Raw genomic sequence first — 16,498 nt, 5'->3', positions numbered from 1 at the left:
TTAATTGACAACTTACCGTTTTCCCTATGGATCCCTCATCACTCTGTGCAAGCAAACTTTAATGGGTTATAAGAGTAGTTCTCTCTTTTATAAATATAGGTTGAAAGTCATTGCATGTGTTTGTATTGTTGCTCTACAATTAATATAGGAATACAGAAATAATTTTCCAAAATAGAAAATACATTTGAAAAATTCTCTGTAAATTCACATATAAAAGTACAAATTGTCAGTCAAAGAACTGTTGTGTTGTGTTGAGTTCGAATCAGGAAGTAAAAGTATTTTTGTAGAGTTTGTTTGTTTCACAGTCAGAGAGTGGTGTCTCTCTACAGTCAGAGGTTTTTGTACAGCGGCTCAATGAGTTTGTATCACTGTGGTACACGTTCGGTGGAGGAACCAGACTGGAGTTTGGAAGTAAGTTGATTTTACTTTAAATACTGACAGATAAATATTTCAAATTCATACATTAAAAATTGTTATGAATAATTTGAGATGAGAAAGATGTATTTTTTTTCTTCATTATTGTTATTATTGTGATCAGGTTTTGATCTCCATTGATTTCATGTGGTATAGCACAGCTTTGCTTCACTTTAATTTTTTATCAGCAATATAAGTTCTTTGTTTGAAAATTACACTGAATTAAAAGATCATCAGGATTAGATTACAAATAAAGAAAAACATTGAGACTCTTTAAATGTGTTCAGTCAGAGACTGATGGCTGTGTAACACAAAGTTTGAACTCTACCAGTCTCATGTTGAATGTGTTTTTAGACTGACCTGTGTATTTATTGACAGTTCTGGTGCACTGGTCTGTCTTTGGACTGAGTTTTATTTTACATGTCCACTGTTTGAAATGTGGTTGTATTGTAATGTGTGCAGGCTTCATTCTTCTCATTTTATTGAGTGTCTCTTGATCAAAGCTGGATTTATTCTTGGTGCTTTACAATGTTTCTACATTCTGTTTCTGTTACTCATTTAATATTTGTGTTATTTCATTTTTAAATAGAAATACTGTGATAAATATGGTTGAAAATGATCAAAATCTGTCATACATAGAACCTCATCAACAGTTTTTTCAAATGTTGCTCTAAATTTTTGAAAAAATGAATTTTGATTTGAACCTCATGCTGTCAAAGTTTCCTCTCATAAGTTATAAAGTCTAACTTTCTGATAACATTGATGCAAATCTTTGCCAGTAAAGGTTGAGACATGTAATTGTGTTCCTTCCGGTGCAGTTTGAGGTGTTTCAGGTCAAACTGTTGGATGATTCTCTCTGTGCTGATGTGCATGAGAGGCTTCTTGAAGGGAAGTGAAACAATGTGTGAGTGAGTGACTGCTGGAGCAGAAAAAGCATCTGGCAGCAACTTGTTGAAGGACAAAATGATGTGTGTCCCACTGAAGCTGTCCAGGTGTGTGCTGTTTGACTGACAGCTGGCTGCTCCCTGTCCTCTCATCTGATTGGTGTCTCCTAGGTGAGAGGCGCCCCACCCTGACGGTGCTGCCCCCCTCCAGAGAGGAGCTGCAGCAGGGGAAGGCCACGCTCATGTGCCTGGCCAACAAGGGCTTCCCCTCAGGCTGGAGTCTGAGCTGGGAGGTGGATGGCAGCAGCAACAGCAGCAGCTGGGAGGAGAGCAGGAGCCCCGGGGTGCTGCAGAAGGACGGCCTCTACAGCTGGAGCAGCACCCTGAGGCTCCCTGCAGACCAGTGGAGGAAGGTGGGCTCTGTGACCTGTGAGGCCACCCAGGGCTCCCAGACTCCCCTCAGAGAGACACTGAGGAGAGACCAGTGTTCCCAGTCCTGACCGGACTCACTGGGACTCTCACACTGCTTTGACTCTCACACTCATCTCACCTCTGTCATTCACTCTCTTTCACTTTCTTCTATCATCAAACCAAACTCTCTTCATCAATATTCATCTTTTTTCATCATGATTTTCTTTCAGCTTTGATAAAATAAACACTCTTTTCATGTCAACTCTTTGGTCTTGGATGAGTTTTTTCCACAATCAAATCATCATAACACCTTGTTTGGAACAGAAATGTCACTTGATAAATATTCTCAGTATTCCAGCTCTTGTTTCTGAATTGTTTTCACATCAAACAGACTCAAAACACAAAGTCAGAGGAAACTGTGTCCTTCATTTATGATTAAGAAAGGTGAAAAACACTGGAGATTCAGAATAAATGGTGATTGGGCTTCAGATCGATGAGTGTGAATTGTATAAAGTTCAATACAACATCAACAGCATGCAGGCTGGTTTCATCACTTTTTATTGAAGTTAATGATGTTAAAGCTTCATGTAGCATAGGAGTTACAGTCAATACGTCTGGGCAGTGATCAATCAGAAGTCTATGTCTGCTCTGGGAGTGGAGATGTAAGAGGCTGAACACAACTGAGTTAAGCGGTACCCTTTTGTATCTAAGTGCAACACAAGTCTCTGTGTCCGAGGATCGGGTCGCTGGCGTCAGCTGCCACTCAATCCACATTGCACCCGGGCCCTACGGTTCCCTCGGTGGGTGGTGGGTTTGCCGGAGGGTGGGCCCACTTCACCCATTCGGACTGAGCCCGGCTGGGCCCGGTGGGCCAAAGCCCAGTCACTCGCTTGCTTGCGAGTCCCAATCCCCGGCCTGTCTCCAGGGTAGGGCCCGGGCTGTGACATACCAGGCAACATCATGGTCCTTGATTTGAGTTTCTTCAGCAAACCGTCTGGGGCCTCAGGAGGCTAAAGCAGGTCTCCACCAACACTGTTTACAGTGGAGGGGGGAGCTGCTGACCTCAACTGGGGATACTGTGGGACGGTTGAAGAAATACTTTGAGGACCTCCTCAGTCCCATCGCCACGTCTTCCATGGATGAAGCAGAAGCTAAGTTCTCAGAGGTGGACTTGTCTATCAGCCAAGCTGAAGTCACCAAGGTGGTTGGTGAGCTCCTCGGTGGCAAGGCACTGGGGGTGGATGAGATTCGCCATTTGTGTCTGGATGCGCAGGGACGGTCTTGATTGACACATCTCTGCAACATTGCGTGACGGTCAGGGACAGTGCCTCTCGACTATCAGACAGGTATGGTGGTACCCCTTTTAAAAAAGGGGGACTGGAGGATGTGCTCCAACTACAGGGGGATCACACTCCTTAGCCTTCCTGAGAAAGTCTATTCCAGGGTACTGGAAAGGTGGATTTGACCGATAGTCGAACCTCAGATCTAAGAGGAACAATGTGGTTTTCGTCCTGGTCGTGAAACACTGGACCAGCTCTAAACTCTCCATATGGTGCTTGAGGGCTCGTGGGAGTTCACCCAACCAGTTAACATGTGTTTTGTGGACCTGGAGAAGGTGATCGACCACGTGACTCGTGGTGTCTTGTGGGGGATGCTTCGGTAATACAGAGTAATCAGCACCTCCAAATCTGAGGCCATGGTCCTCGACCGGAAGAAGGTGGCCTGCCCTCTCCATGTCAGTGGAGAGACTCTGGCCAAAGTGGAGGAGTTTAAGTGTCTTGGGGTCTTGTTCACGAGTGGGGGACGGATGGAGCATGACATTGACAGGCGAATCGGTACAGTGTCTGCAGTGATGCAGTCGTTGTATCAGTCACTCGTGGCATAGAAGGAGCTGAGCCGAAAGGCGAAGCTCTTGATTTATGGGTCAATCTACGTTCCCACCCTCACCTACGGTCATAAGCTTTGGGTCATGCCCGAAATAACAAGATCCCGGATACAAGCGGCTGAAATGAGCTTCCTCCATAGGGTGGCTTGGCGCTCCCTTAGGGATAGGGTGAGGAGCTCAGTCACCAGGGAGGAGCTCGGAGTAGAGCCGCTACTCCTCCGCATCGATAGATGGATAGATAGATAGATAGATAGATAGATAGATAGATAGATAGATAGATAGTTAAAAACTTTATTAATCTCCCAAGGAAGAAATTCAGGTGTCCAGCAGCAAACACATAAATCATTCGCACGCAAATAAATAAATAACAACAGTACAATAAAGTAGTAATAAAGTGCTCATAGTGCTCATAGTGTACTCAGTTTGGCTCAGGCACATCTCTTAAACAGCCTGATTGCTGAAGGGATGAACGACCTCTTAAAGCGCTCAGTTCTGCAGCGCAATGACAGGAGCCTGTTACTCCGGTCACTCTTTTGAGCTGCGATTGTGTCAGGCAGTGGATGTTTGGGGTTCCTGAATATACCCTGCATTAGAGCCCTCATCCTCCTCTCCAAGACTGCTCCAACAGAGTCCACCTTCCTCCCGATCACAGATGTACACTTCCTTATCAGTTTGTCCAGCCAATTGCAATCTCTTTTTGTCATACTGCCACCCCAACAGAAAACCCCAAAGAAAACAGCACTTGCAACAACAGACTGATAGAAAATGTACAGCATGTCACCACACACGTCAAAGGATTTAAGTCTCCTCAGGAAAAACAGCCTGCTCTGTCCTTTCTTATACAGGGCCCGAGCCTGCTCTGACCAGTCCAGTTTGTAGTCAAGGTGCACACCCTATTATTTGTGGGTGTGAACAACGTCAATGCTCTCTAAGTTGATGATGACCGGATCATGAGAGGGCTTCCTGCCAAAGTCAATGATCATCTCCTTCGTCTTAGTGGTGTTTAGAATAAGACCATTGTCCCTGCTCCAGGTGGTGAATCCTGTGATGAGCTCCCTGTACTCTTTTTCATCCCTACCCTTCACACATGCGACAATTGCAGTGTCATCTGAATACTTCTGCACATGACACGCAGCAGATCTATGAGCAAAGTCAGCAGTGTACAGTGTGAAGAGAAAGGGAGATAGTACAGTCCCCTGCTGTCATGTCCTCCGCCTCAGCCATCATATAGGAGCAGCACTGCTCTGTTTCTCCTCCTTCCCCCTCCCTTTCTGTTTCTCAGGTGGGTGTGTGTGGGCAGGAGCGGCTGGGCCAGTGCAATCAGCTGATGAGCCTCACCTGTGGCAGAGTGGCCTGATCACCTACACCTGGTCTTCCCCCTATTTAACCTGGCGGGTGGTGCCACTCGATGCCGGACTGTCTTTTCGCCACATCTCAGCCAGCCTCTCCAGACCGCTTCCAAGACCCACCCTGACCGCCCACCGCTCTGCTCGATGCCTTGTGGGGACCTTCCTCCCCTCTGCTGCTCCACTGCAAACTCTGAAGCTCTTCAGTTGGATTACTCCTGTTGGAGTGGAACTGCTACTCTCAAGATCTGTCAATAAACGTCATCCTAACCTGCAACCTGCCTCTGCTTGCTTTCCCGCACTTGAGCCTCAGATCCGTGCCCCGTAACACCTGCGGTGCACCAGTGTTGCTCATCAGGGTCCCAGATACATCCTCCCCCCCCCCCGAAGCCGGACGTATTGTGACCTCAGAGTCAGGTAGTTGTGGACCCAACAAACAAAGAGAGGATCCACTCCCATCCTCTCAAGCTTCCCCTTCAGTAGCTGAGGCTGGATAGTATCAAAGGCGCTTGTAAAGTCGAAAAACATCAACCTCACATAGCCTCCAGCTCCTTCCAGAAAGGAGAGCGCCCGATGGACCATAAACAACACCGCATCATCCACTCCCATGCCGTCCTGATAGGCAAACTGAAGGGGGTCCAGCGTCCCCTCCACTTGAGGTTTGAGCAGCCAGAGCAGCAGCCTCTCAAAAGTCTTCATTACCACAGATGTTAGGGCCACTGGTCTGGAGTCCTTCATCCCTGCAGGCCTTGCCACCTTGGGCATTGGGACAAGGCATGAGGTCTTCCATAACGCAGGGACACATCCAGTTTGAAGACTCCGATTGAAGATGGTTTGGAGAGGCACAGCCAACCCTGACACACACTCCCTCAGCAGCCGTGGTGATATCCCATCAGGACCCGCAGCTTTCTGTCCATGGAGCCTCCTCAGCTCCACACGCACCTCCTCCACAGTGAAGGCCGGCACGTCAGCAGAGGTGGAGCAGCTGCTGGCTGGAGGAGAGGAGCCAGGTGGAGAAGAAGAACAGGACACAGCAGCAAAGGTGGAGCCGCTCCCGGGTGGAGAATAGGAGCATCGAGAAGAGCCAGCAGAGGTGGCTCGGGCATCTGTTCAGGACGCCTCCCCAGGGAGGTGTTCCGGGCATGTCCCACCGGGAGCAGACCCCGGGGATGACCTAGGACATGTTGGAGAGACTATGTCTCTCGGCTGGCCTGGGAACGCCTTGGGATCCTCCCGGAAGAGCTGGAGGAAGTGTCTCGGGACAGGGAAGTCTGGGCTTCTCTCCTTAGACTGCTGAACTGTGACCTGGCCCCGGTGAAGCGGTGGAAAATAGATGGATGGATGGACAGTGCATTGCTGTGTATTGTGAAATGACAAATAAAGGAAGTCTAAGTCTCAGTCAAAGTCTAAGTATAAGACATCTGATTTATTGTAAGAATGGAGAAACAAGTTGAAGTCAAAGATGACGGTGAGGTTTCTGACTGATAGTTTGATGTTTGTGTCAGGGAGGACAAAGGCTTTGCCTGTGGGAGTGGTGGGATTTGAGGGACCAAACAAGATGATTTCAGATTTGGATTAAATGGGACAACATTTTTGACCATGCAGCTTAATGATACGGGTATCTTTATCCAAAAATGCACTGAAAAAAGAACAATCACTTGGAATACATGCCAGTATGTACACCGTGTGGGCATCAGATTGTGTGTTCATTGAAGTGTATCAGTGAGCAGCAGTCAGTTCAGTTTCTGTTCAGTCTGACTGAGGGAGGTTTTTGTACGACGGTTTTTCACTGTGTGAACACAGCTTGACTGTTGATAGAATGATAACTCTGACAGTAATAAACTGCAGAATCTTCAACTTGAACTCCACTGATGGTCAGAGAGAAGTCAGACTTTGCTCCACCACCTGAAAAACGACCTGGAGTTTCTGATGCTAGACTGTTGGTGTTGTAAATGAGGAGTTTAGGAGGTTGTCCATCTTTCTGTTGGTACCAGTTTAAATAGCTGGGGTTCTGACTGGTCCTACATATGATGGTGACAGTTTGTCCCACAGCAGAGCTGACTGCTGCAGACTGAGTCACTGTGACCTGGCCTCTGGACTCTGAGGAGACACAGACAGAAAGAGAAAGCAGCCTCGTGGTTTTGTGGGCTTCATTTCAGAGGGACGGATGTTCATAGAGGAGAGGAGTTGGATTCTCTGGACTTTACCTGTGAAGCAGCAGCAGAGGAGAGTCCAGATGAGGACGCAGATCACACTCATGTTTGAGATGAGGAGGATTTCTCTGTCTTCTGTTGTCCTGAAGGACAGCTGTCAGTCATCCAGTCTTCAACTGTCAGGACTATAAACTCTCCCAGAGCACTGGAGCATGGTGCTGCTGATGCAAAGTGGCTCTCTATGGAAATGCTGTGACTGACTCCAACAGGGACTTGGATCAGTTTCATCAATGAGTGTCACACGGCCAGGTTATCATAAATGAAAACTCTACTTTCATCATGTTTACTTGCATTAAAGAAGACAATTTGTTGCTTCTCAGATGTTGTACTTGAAACAAGAATCATTCAGCTATGCACAACTATTATATCACTTTTCGGAGAAAGTGTGATAAATGAATGATGGACCCTTCTGTTCATGATTTGAAGTATGAAGTCTGAAGTACAAAGTTTTCTCCTTTTCCCTTTTGCAGTGAAACCTGTCTGTTCCATGGTTCACCAGTGATGTCTATCTGTTGTCTTGGTTACAGTGTTCAGATACGGATGTGAAACATTTCCGAGCAGTTTCATTCAATCTCAGAACAAACTGCAGGAAGCTTCTTCAGCTGCAGGCTGCAGAAGGGAGTTTGACTTCTCTTCTGAAAGAGGAGGACTTCCTGTCAGGGTGGACTCTGACCTGGAGGATATATTTCAATCATTACTGGATGTGATATTGGTGTAGAGATTTTAACAACATGAACAATCAATAGTATTGATATTTGCTTTCACTTCTTTGGACTCTCCAGCTCAGTGTACAAACAGAGGTTCAAAAATATTGTTTTATTTACAGTCCTTTGATTGAAAACACTTTTTAAATAAAACAATTATTGTGAAACGACTTAGAACTGAATTTTATTGAACATTTTTATTTAAATATTTTTTTAAGACTCTTTCACACTTGTTACAAGTTAAATCTGTCTATCTGTAACTTTTTGTTGATTCAGATTCACATTTTTTATCTTCATGATGTCATAAAAGTGAGTTTTAAGGAGCTTTTTGACAGCCCAGTCTCACTCCACATTGGATAATACCTACATAGGTCCACAGTACATATTGGAGACAAGTGACGAAAAACACCGAGAGAGTGTTACAATGCTACATTTGATCATTCCAGTCTTTCCTGTGGACATATCTTCAGGTCATGTGACTGCGTCTCTCTGCCTGCTCTGATGAAAAACATGGCGGACATTTCTTCTATTTTTTGGTGGAAAATGTTGTTTTTCAATACAGATAGCGCACTGTATCAACGTACTATTTTTCATGAAAACATTACTTTACAATAGAAAACAATGCATTCTGGGCAATTTTAATTGACACCCTACCATTTTCCCTATGGATCCCTCATCACACTGTGGAAGAAAACTTTGATGGAAATACTCAGGACAGTCGTTCTCTCTTTTATAAATATACTTTGAAAATCATTTCATGTGTTTGTATTGTTGCTATAAAATTCCTAGGAATACAGAAAAATTTTTCCAAAATAGGAAATAAATTTTAAAAATTCTTTTTAAATACACATATAAAAGTACAAATTGTCAGTCAAAGAATTGTTCTGTGTGTTGAGTTCAAACGAGGCTTCATCTGCTCATCACCAGATGGATATCAGAAAAGAATGTCAATATAGAAGTCTCATAAAAAGGACACAAAATCACTAGCAGGCCTACATGGTGAGAACTTAATTGTAAATTAAAAATGAGGTACTTTAAAAACCCGCACTATTACATCAAAATGTGAGACAAGTCGATCAAATTTGTGTTGGAGAAACTATCATCAACTGGGAAACTATACACACATCTTATGGGACTGCCCAACACTAAAGAACTTTTGAATCACGATTCAGACAGATTCTTTTTGTTTTTCAACTTATTGATTTATTTTATTTTTCATTCTTTTTGGTTGGTATTTTACTCGTTGTGTTTAATACAACCTCTTTTTGAGTGAAGAACTTGAAATGTACAAAAAAAATTTCCAAAATTTGTATTCCACCAATGGTATAAAATTCTTTTCTATAAAGTGTAAACAAAACTCCAAATAATGATTATTTAGGATGAGATTCATGATTTTTATAATGTACAATACAGCATGCTGTTCATGAGCAGTGTTGGAGTTTTTGTGTGTTATCCTGTAAAGATCAAGTTAATCAGGCGGATGTCAGTCATCATATGTTAGTCATAGGATCAGAGACTGATCAAACCATGTTCAGACTTTTTACATTGAACTTCATGTTTCCAGCAGGTGGTGCTATGGCCTGTGATCATTATCGTCATATGACTGTGAACAAACGTGAACACTCATAATAATAATAATAATGCATTGGTTTTATATAGCGCTTTTCAGGACTCTCAAAGACACTTTACATTGCATTATTCATTCACACCATACTGGGTGGTGGTAAACTACTATTGTAGCCACAGCTGCCCTGGGGCAGACTGACGGAAGCAAGGCTGCCAATCTGCGCCATCGGCCCCTCCGACCACCACTCACTCTCACAACTTTCATACTAGGCAACATGAGTGAAGTGTCTTGCCCAAGGACACAACAACAGTTTTACGCCTGCGGGAGCGGGGATCGAACCGCCAACCTTCCGGTTATAAGATGACCTGCTCTACCAACTGAGCTACTGTCGCCCTCATGCATCATAGCTTCATAGTTTGTTGCTGATCGGACCTCATACAGGCTATTTGTAATCTACTTTCTCTTTCTGGCAAACAGAGTTTGAGGCGTGGTCAGGGCCAGGCCCTCAGACATTTGCAGAAGATTTTAATGTTCTCGTTTATTTTCTACTGTAACATAGACAATATGTGTGCACGGTGCTCAAAACAGTTGCACACAAAGTAAAAGCTCGACAATTTAAAATGCTATGATGCACAAATGGAACATTCAGCCACAGCGCTAAAGTTGAAAGTTTTATAAACCTGCCACTTAAACACAGCACCGAATGTAAACTTTTAAGTTATTTCATCGACAGGGATGAACAGACAGTCACAAGCACAACACACAAAGCAGGTTTTCAATAAGACCACCAACTCTGCTGCCAGTTACAAGAACCTCCACTGATAGAAAAAGGTTTGTTTCAAAAGATCTAATGACATATTAATAAACATTAATTAAAGCGAGCCAGAAGGAGCCAGAATTTGGATCTCAACCACCGAATAGGCAATAATCAAGCACTTCTCATTAGACGTCAAAATAAAACGATAAGTCGGTTGTTGTGGTTGGAGGTGAAAAAAAAGCACTTCATGTTTTATTGCTGTAAGTTATTCTCACCAGAAACAAAGCTCCCTCATTAGCAGGAAGTGGTAAGTTCAAAGGTTAATGCTCTATTGGCTGATTCAGGTCACTTTTTTTTTAGTAAAAACAAAAAAAGTTTTTTTGATGTATTTATTGACCAGACAACAAATGTTCATATTCACACAAAAAAAAATCAAAATAAACCACTTCAAATAAAAAACTCTTGAGGGTGCTCCTGCGTTCTGGTCCCTGTTAACACACGAGCAGCTGAGTTCTGGAGAAGCTGAAGGTGAGAGGTGGTTACTTCAGGAAGACCAGAAAGCAGCACTTTACAGTCGTCAATCCTACTTGAGACCAGTGTGTGTGCCATCATCTCTGTGCTGGTGGACAAATGGACGGACTCTGGGTAAATTCAGATGATCCAAACCAGTTTTCACCACATGCTCTACATGTGGAATAAAACAAACCTCAGAGTAGAAAATGGCACTCAGGTTTTTTCCTTCATCTGATGTTTGTGAAGTGTTTAAAATGTGCTGTGAATGATCCTTTAGGACATTTTTCTTGCAGAACAGACAATGAATGTAAAGTGTATTTGTATTTATTGGCCAAAACCTCTGCAAAGTCACTTAAATATGGCGGTCTGAGTGAAAAGGACAGAATGTGAAGGGAATTGTGGTCCAGAAAGTGTTTTGCCTGACTATTGAAATGCTTTATGTCAGTCCGTTTTCTACATGTTTAATGTGAGATTTCCAGTGTTTCATCCAGTTTTACACAGACAAATGTAATTTCATGAGTTCTCAGAATGCCAGTCTCATCTATTTGTATTATTGTATGAGTATTCCTCTGACAGCTTCCACAACAGTGCACGTCTTTATGAGTAAGTATGAGGAATTACTCAAATTAGAAAGCCCTTTCAACGAGTGGAAACCCTGAAAGTATTTCTCAACATTCACTGCATATCTTCTCATCTTGAAACGCTGATAATAAAATTATTCTTCCATTAATAAAAACATAAAACTTTGAAGCATTGCTTCACATTCTCGAGTCGGAATCAGATCATAAATATATCAGACTGTGGGAATCAGCCTATAGCTTGCTGGGCAGTGTGACTGGATTCATCCTCAGGACCCCCTCCTGGGAAACTGACACGGCCAGCACCCCATCCCGTCTCCACAGGCGGCCGTGCACCAGTCCTCTGCTGCCCCCTGCGGGACAAAACGAAAACTACAAGTCAGACTCAATGCAAGGAATGAAGAAGCCTCCTGATCTGGATGTAGGCATCACTCAAGTCAGTATCATCCCCACAAAACCCTGCTTTTGGTTTTCATCTCATACTCTGCGCCACAACAAAAGCAAACCTTAAAGTTGAATTGTAAAGGTTATAATGGCTGTATTTTACCAGTCCAACTCACTCATAATGAAACATGGATGAAGGTGAGTCTTCATTCAATTCATCTGAGTCAAAAAACGGCCCAGTTCAGGTATTTACATTAAAAAAGTGAGCAGCAGGGAGGAAAATGATGTTGCATTAGGCTGAAATGAAATATTTAAGTCAAAAAAGAAGCACAAAGCAGTAATCAAAGGCTTGTTCCAGACTGTACAAAGTGTCTGACTCTGGCTTTCTTTCACGTGTGAACCCAGTTCTGAAAACAAATACCTCACATTTTAATACATTCCTGAAAGCAGAAGGACGTATTGATGCGTTTCTAAATGTAATTCAAACATTAAAGAAAAATGCCAGCACATCATAGTTTCTTTACACTCCCAACAGTAAAATCTATCACTTCCTCTAAAAATAACCTTTAAATTTAAACTTGAAATGTGTTTTGGCACACAGTACAGGGAATGAAAATGTTATTTTGAAAAAATACTACCAAAAATAACTAGAATTTCAACATAAATTCAATTCTATTGAAACTTACAGGAAGAAAATACAGTGAAATGTCCAAAGAAACTGTTGCATCGTGCATGTTTGTACTTCCTGGATTATGGGATGCTGCCTAGCGTGACCCCTCACTGACCTGCCCAGGGGCTCTCGCACTCGTACAGCATCCACTCGTCGCTGCGGAAGGTGTTGTGGAACCACATGGTGTGGTCCAGGGAGGCCATGAAGCGGGCCCGGTATGTGGGATGAGGCAGCAGCGTCGTGCTCAGGAAGGCGTAGTCGGACACGTACGCAGCGACGCAGCTGTGCAGCTTCATGTTTCCCTCACCTGCAGGACCACAAGAAGGAGCTGCTGAAGACGCAACTTTTTGAGAACGGTTCCCACGGTGGACAATGTTTTCCAAACCACTGTCATGAAAACACCACACTTTTCTGACAGGAATTCATTTCTAACACATTATGAACATCCATATGTTTGCATGCATGTCTCAGACTTTCAGGTCTCCATTAACTCCTGACATTAATTAACAGAAGCAGAGGCTCCGGGTAGGAAGAGGAAGATGCATCAGCTGAGGAGAGAATGACAGAGAACGTTACCGATGTGCCCCCGCGCTCGCACCCAGAACAGCAGCTTTGGCTCTGAAGGAAGCAGCGTGGGAAACTGAGGCAGCTTGATGGGCTTCAAATCGATTGGGACCTCTTGAGCCAGCAGTTTGCTCAAGTTGGCTCTGGCTTTCTCTGCCAGGTTAGGTTTACTGAGAAGAGAAAAGGCACACACAGATTAGAATAACGTGTTCATGGTCGTCACTGATCATACATGCAGTGGTGGGCCGTCAGGGCCTGCAAAGCCTTCTCTGCTGGCCTAAAAAGTATCTGACTTACAGACTGATGTAAATTATGTTTTGTCCATATATAATTAATAAATGATTCCAAACGGTATGTTCCAGTTCCTCTCATAGTTTTCCCGTGGTTGCGCTGCTTCCAGACATATTTTTTTCATATTAAATCATTTAACCAATCAGATTTCAGGCATCATCTGTTGCTAGGGTCAAAGAAATCTGCCCGAGGCCTCCGCTATCCGTTCTGATAGCCCAGTAAAGTAAAGTGAAGCGTCAAACAGACAGTTGCTTCAACCAATCAGATTTCGAGTTGGCGACTCAGCGCCTTCTAGCTAGCGTACACTAACAACAGCATATCCAGGCCCTCTGATTTACATTCACCAAGAGATACAGTAGGTGGCGGTATGCACCTAAGTTGTTGGTCACCTACCGCAATTATTCCAAAGAAGAAGAAGAAGAAGAAGACCTGAAGAGAAATAAAACTTACGCCAGAAATACCAAAGGGCAAGCTTGACTTTCAGCCCTGGCTTTATGGAACTGAAACGCACGGATAATCTATATGACAGAGAAAATGAACTCTTTTTGAGGAAGGAAAGGAGGATGTATTTTGTTTTCAAATAATCGGGATTTTGGTGAGTAAAATGTTCCTCTTTTCCTAAATAATATTGCTGTTTTATTAATTTGTTGATGCTTATTGTATGTGCACAGATGTAGTAGGAGAATTGTGCACTTCAGCAAAGGCATTTATTCTGGCTGCACAAGTATCTATCTGCTGTGCAACAACTCTTTATATGCATATCTGCATAATAAGATTTTTTTTGTAGACAAAATAGTTATTGAGAGGTGGATTGATTCAGGCGGATCTGTTCTGAAGGCCTTAGTGTGAAATGCACGGTCCGCCACTGCATACATGACAGCATGAAAAAGGTGCTAAGATAGGAACTCAAGCAGCTCACTGCCATGTCTTTTGGATTCTTGATGTTCCAGTGATCTTATACCATGAAAGCAGAACATTTAAGAAGAGGCCCGCAATGGGGAGCTCCTCATTTCAAAGGATTTCAGCAGCCAACGATGGTGGGCAAACCACAACAAAAAATGTCAAAGCCAGTCAAAACTGTGCTCACATCAGATCAGATCCAAACAGAGGACGCTGCACATTTCCTGTTCCTGAAACCGTTCTTCTACCTGAGGTAAAGGTGAGCGATCTCCTCCACCGTGAGCAGGTCTTCAGGCGGGGGGACCTGCGGCATGGTGGACTGGTGCTGCAGTGGGCTCGGCTGCAGCATCTGGAAGGACGCCTGGCAGATCAGGATGGGCTTCCCGTGCTGCACAGCCTTCACAGAGCGCACGCAGAAGCTGCGGCCGTCCCTGGTGCGGTCCACCTGGTACAGCACCGGGACCTTTGGATCTCCTGAAAGCCCCAAGAGGAAAACCACATGCTCACTGGGAAAAGACATCATTCAGTCAAAGAGTTCATTCTAATCACTGCTAAAGATTTGTGACACTGTTGAAAGTCCTTTCAGTGTGACAGGTTGAGCGTGCGGCAGCTTTCGTGGCCTCACCTGCTCGGACAAAGTAGCAGTGCAGGGAGTGTGCATAGTGGTGGTCGCTGACAGACTTCGCCGCAGCCACGAGAGCCTGGCCCACGATTTGACCTCCGAACAAGCGCTGACTGCGAGGCACCCAGTGATGAGTCCCTCTGGGATGAAAAGACAGATTAACGCTTCATGATCACCATAAACACTAATGTGTAACATTAATTTCAAACCTGACTGTGGGAATGTCAGCACAGCTGACTGTTCATGTACATTGTCTCATTTTGTAAGATTTCCTACATGCAACTAGATCTAAAAATCCAACAAAAGTGATTCTAAAGCGACAATGACATAGAATGTTATTAGACTCTTGTTATTGTTCTTTATGGTTTACTTTTGTTATTACTGAATGAGTCAAACGTCACCCCACAAAACTTTCAGATGTAGCCCTTTTCTCTGTTCTGTCTCTATGTGTAATCTCTGATTGTGTTTTTCCATAGCTCCATTGTAAATGAAAAAATGCATTTAAACAAGATTACCAATATAAATAAAAGGTAAACCAGGGTCTAATCTGACTGGGGTGCCATTTCATTAGATACACTTGGAAATTTAAATTCGGTAAAAAATTTAATAAACACAAATAGCTGCTTAATTTAAGTATTAGGCTTGTAAATTACATATTATATTCATACTTTTAAATGAAGATGCCTCCTAAAAAGAGACTCCAGTGTTTCGGATTGACTGGTTTCCCTGTTAACTGGTGACTGACAGATGTTGAAAACCCAATCAAAACTTTTAGTTGTTCTGGCGAACGTCGGTTTTCTGCAGTTACAGTAGTTTTTTACGTTGCACGCCTTTTTGTGAGCCTTAGTTTAACATCGGTCATTACCAGCATGAGTTTCTAGAAATAAGTCAACATTTAACAGGAGAACCAGTTAATCAGAAACACCGGTTTACCTGTACAGGTCCACGTCGAGCTCCTCGAGGTTCAAAACGCTGGTAACCAGCACGCTTTTCAGGTCCTGTGGCGCAGAACTCTCGGGGCTTTCATTTTCAGTCGTTTTATGTGATTCTTTTAGTCCTTCATTGTTTAAAATATGAGTTAAAGCAGCAACGTCACTGCCCTCGTTCGGTCCACCGTCCGCCATGTTTATTTACTTTTTTTTCTTCTTCTTCCGTCTTACGGTGACGTCACGGGACAAACGCTACTTATTGCCCCCTGCTGGTAGCGCGAGGCAACGCACACGTTCGCAGCCTTTTAATATGAGACTTTTTCATGTCAACTGTTGAAGATAAAGTATATTCTCGAGTTGAAATCAGGAATATTATTCCTTGTTCAACCAGTTCTTTGAGCATATTTGTGTTGAAATTTGATAAAAATGACATTTTTTTTTCTGACATATTTGATATTTTAACATTCTGATCCTTTTATGAGGAAATTCCTCTTGGATAAATTAAGCATTGTCAGAAACCACAGAATTATTGTGATCACTGACAACAACCAGTGGACCTGTTATCAAATCCCTTTTAATGACACATTGATGTGTATATCAAGCATAATATCAAGTCTTCTTGTGGTAGAATTCCATCCATCTTTCCCTCTTCGGTGCGTACGGTACTTTACATTCACTTCTGTCATATTCTGTTGTATTTAAGGTCAGGCTTATTTTAAACAGTATGAGGTAGAAGTGAGCAGGGTTGGGAGGGTTACTTTAAAAATGTAATCCGGCACAATTACAAGTTACTTGTCAAAAAATTTAATTAGTAACTTATTCTAATTACTTCAATAAAACGTAACATACCAGATTAATTTCAGTTA

The 16,498-nt window shown here is 43.3% G+C and overlaps 1 protein-coding gene and 1 gene segment (V, D, J or C); one reads left to right on the top strand and one right to left on the bottom strand.

Annotated features, from left to right (window-relative positions):
* Positions 1-332: 332 nt before the first annotated feature.
* On the top strand, positions 333-1,902 carry LOC115389311 (Ig kappa-b4 chain C region-like). The segment is given in 2 exon segments: positions 333-411; positions 1,470-1,902. A coding segment is annotated over 1 exon segment (258 nt).
* Positions 1,903-10,419: 8,517 nt separating this feature from the next.
* On the bottom strand, positions 10,420-15,860 carry acot8 (acyl-CoA thioesterase 8). Its single transcript, XM_030092826.1, has 6 exons — positions 15,637-15,860; positions 14,707-14,843; positions 14,330-14,555; positions 12,903-13,060; positions 12,442-12,633; positions 10,420-11,625 (listed from the first exon to the last, which is right to left on the bottom strand). Exons 1-6 carry the CDS (start codon positions 15,825-15,827, stop codon positions 11,507-11,509), a joined length of 1,023 nt encoding a protein of 340 aa, XP_029948686.1. The 5' UTR covers positions 15,828-15,860; the 3' UTR covers positions 10,420-11,506.
* Positions 15,861-16,498: the final 638 nt, after the last annotated feature.

The sequence above is a fragment of the Salarias fasciatus genome, chromosome 5 (assembly GCF_902148845.1).
Source record: "Salarias fasciatus chromosome 5, fSalaFa1.1, whole genome shotgun sequence".
NCBI classification, from domain to species: domain Eukaryota; kingdom Metazoa; phylum Chordata; class Actinopteri; order Blenniiformes; family Blenniidae; genus Salarias; species Salarias fasciatus.
The sequence above is the reverse complement of the archived record's forward strand: the minus strand, read 5'-3'. Positions and strand labels throughout refer to the sequence as shown.

Bases quoted from the DNA above. Each gene is read 5' to 3' on its own strand.
- acot8 (XM_030092826.1), bottom strand. From the start codon at position 15,827: ATGGCGGACGGTGGACCGAACGAGGGCAGTGACGTTGCTGCTTTAACT. The intron at 14,556-14,706 runs GTGAGGCCACGA...TGGGGCTTTCAG, and splicing joins CTGCTACTTTGTCCGAGCAG to GAGATCCAAAGGTCCCGGTG. The intron at 13,061-14,329 runs GTAGAAGAACGG...TTCTCTTCTCAG, and splicing joins ATCGCTCACCTTTACCTCAG to TAAACCTAACCTGGCAGAGA.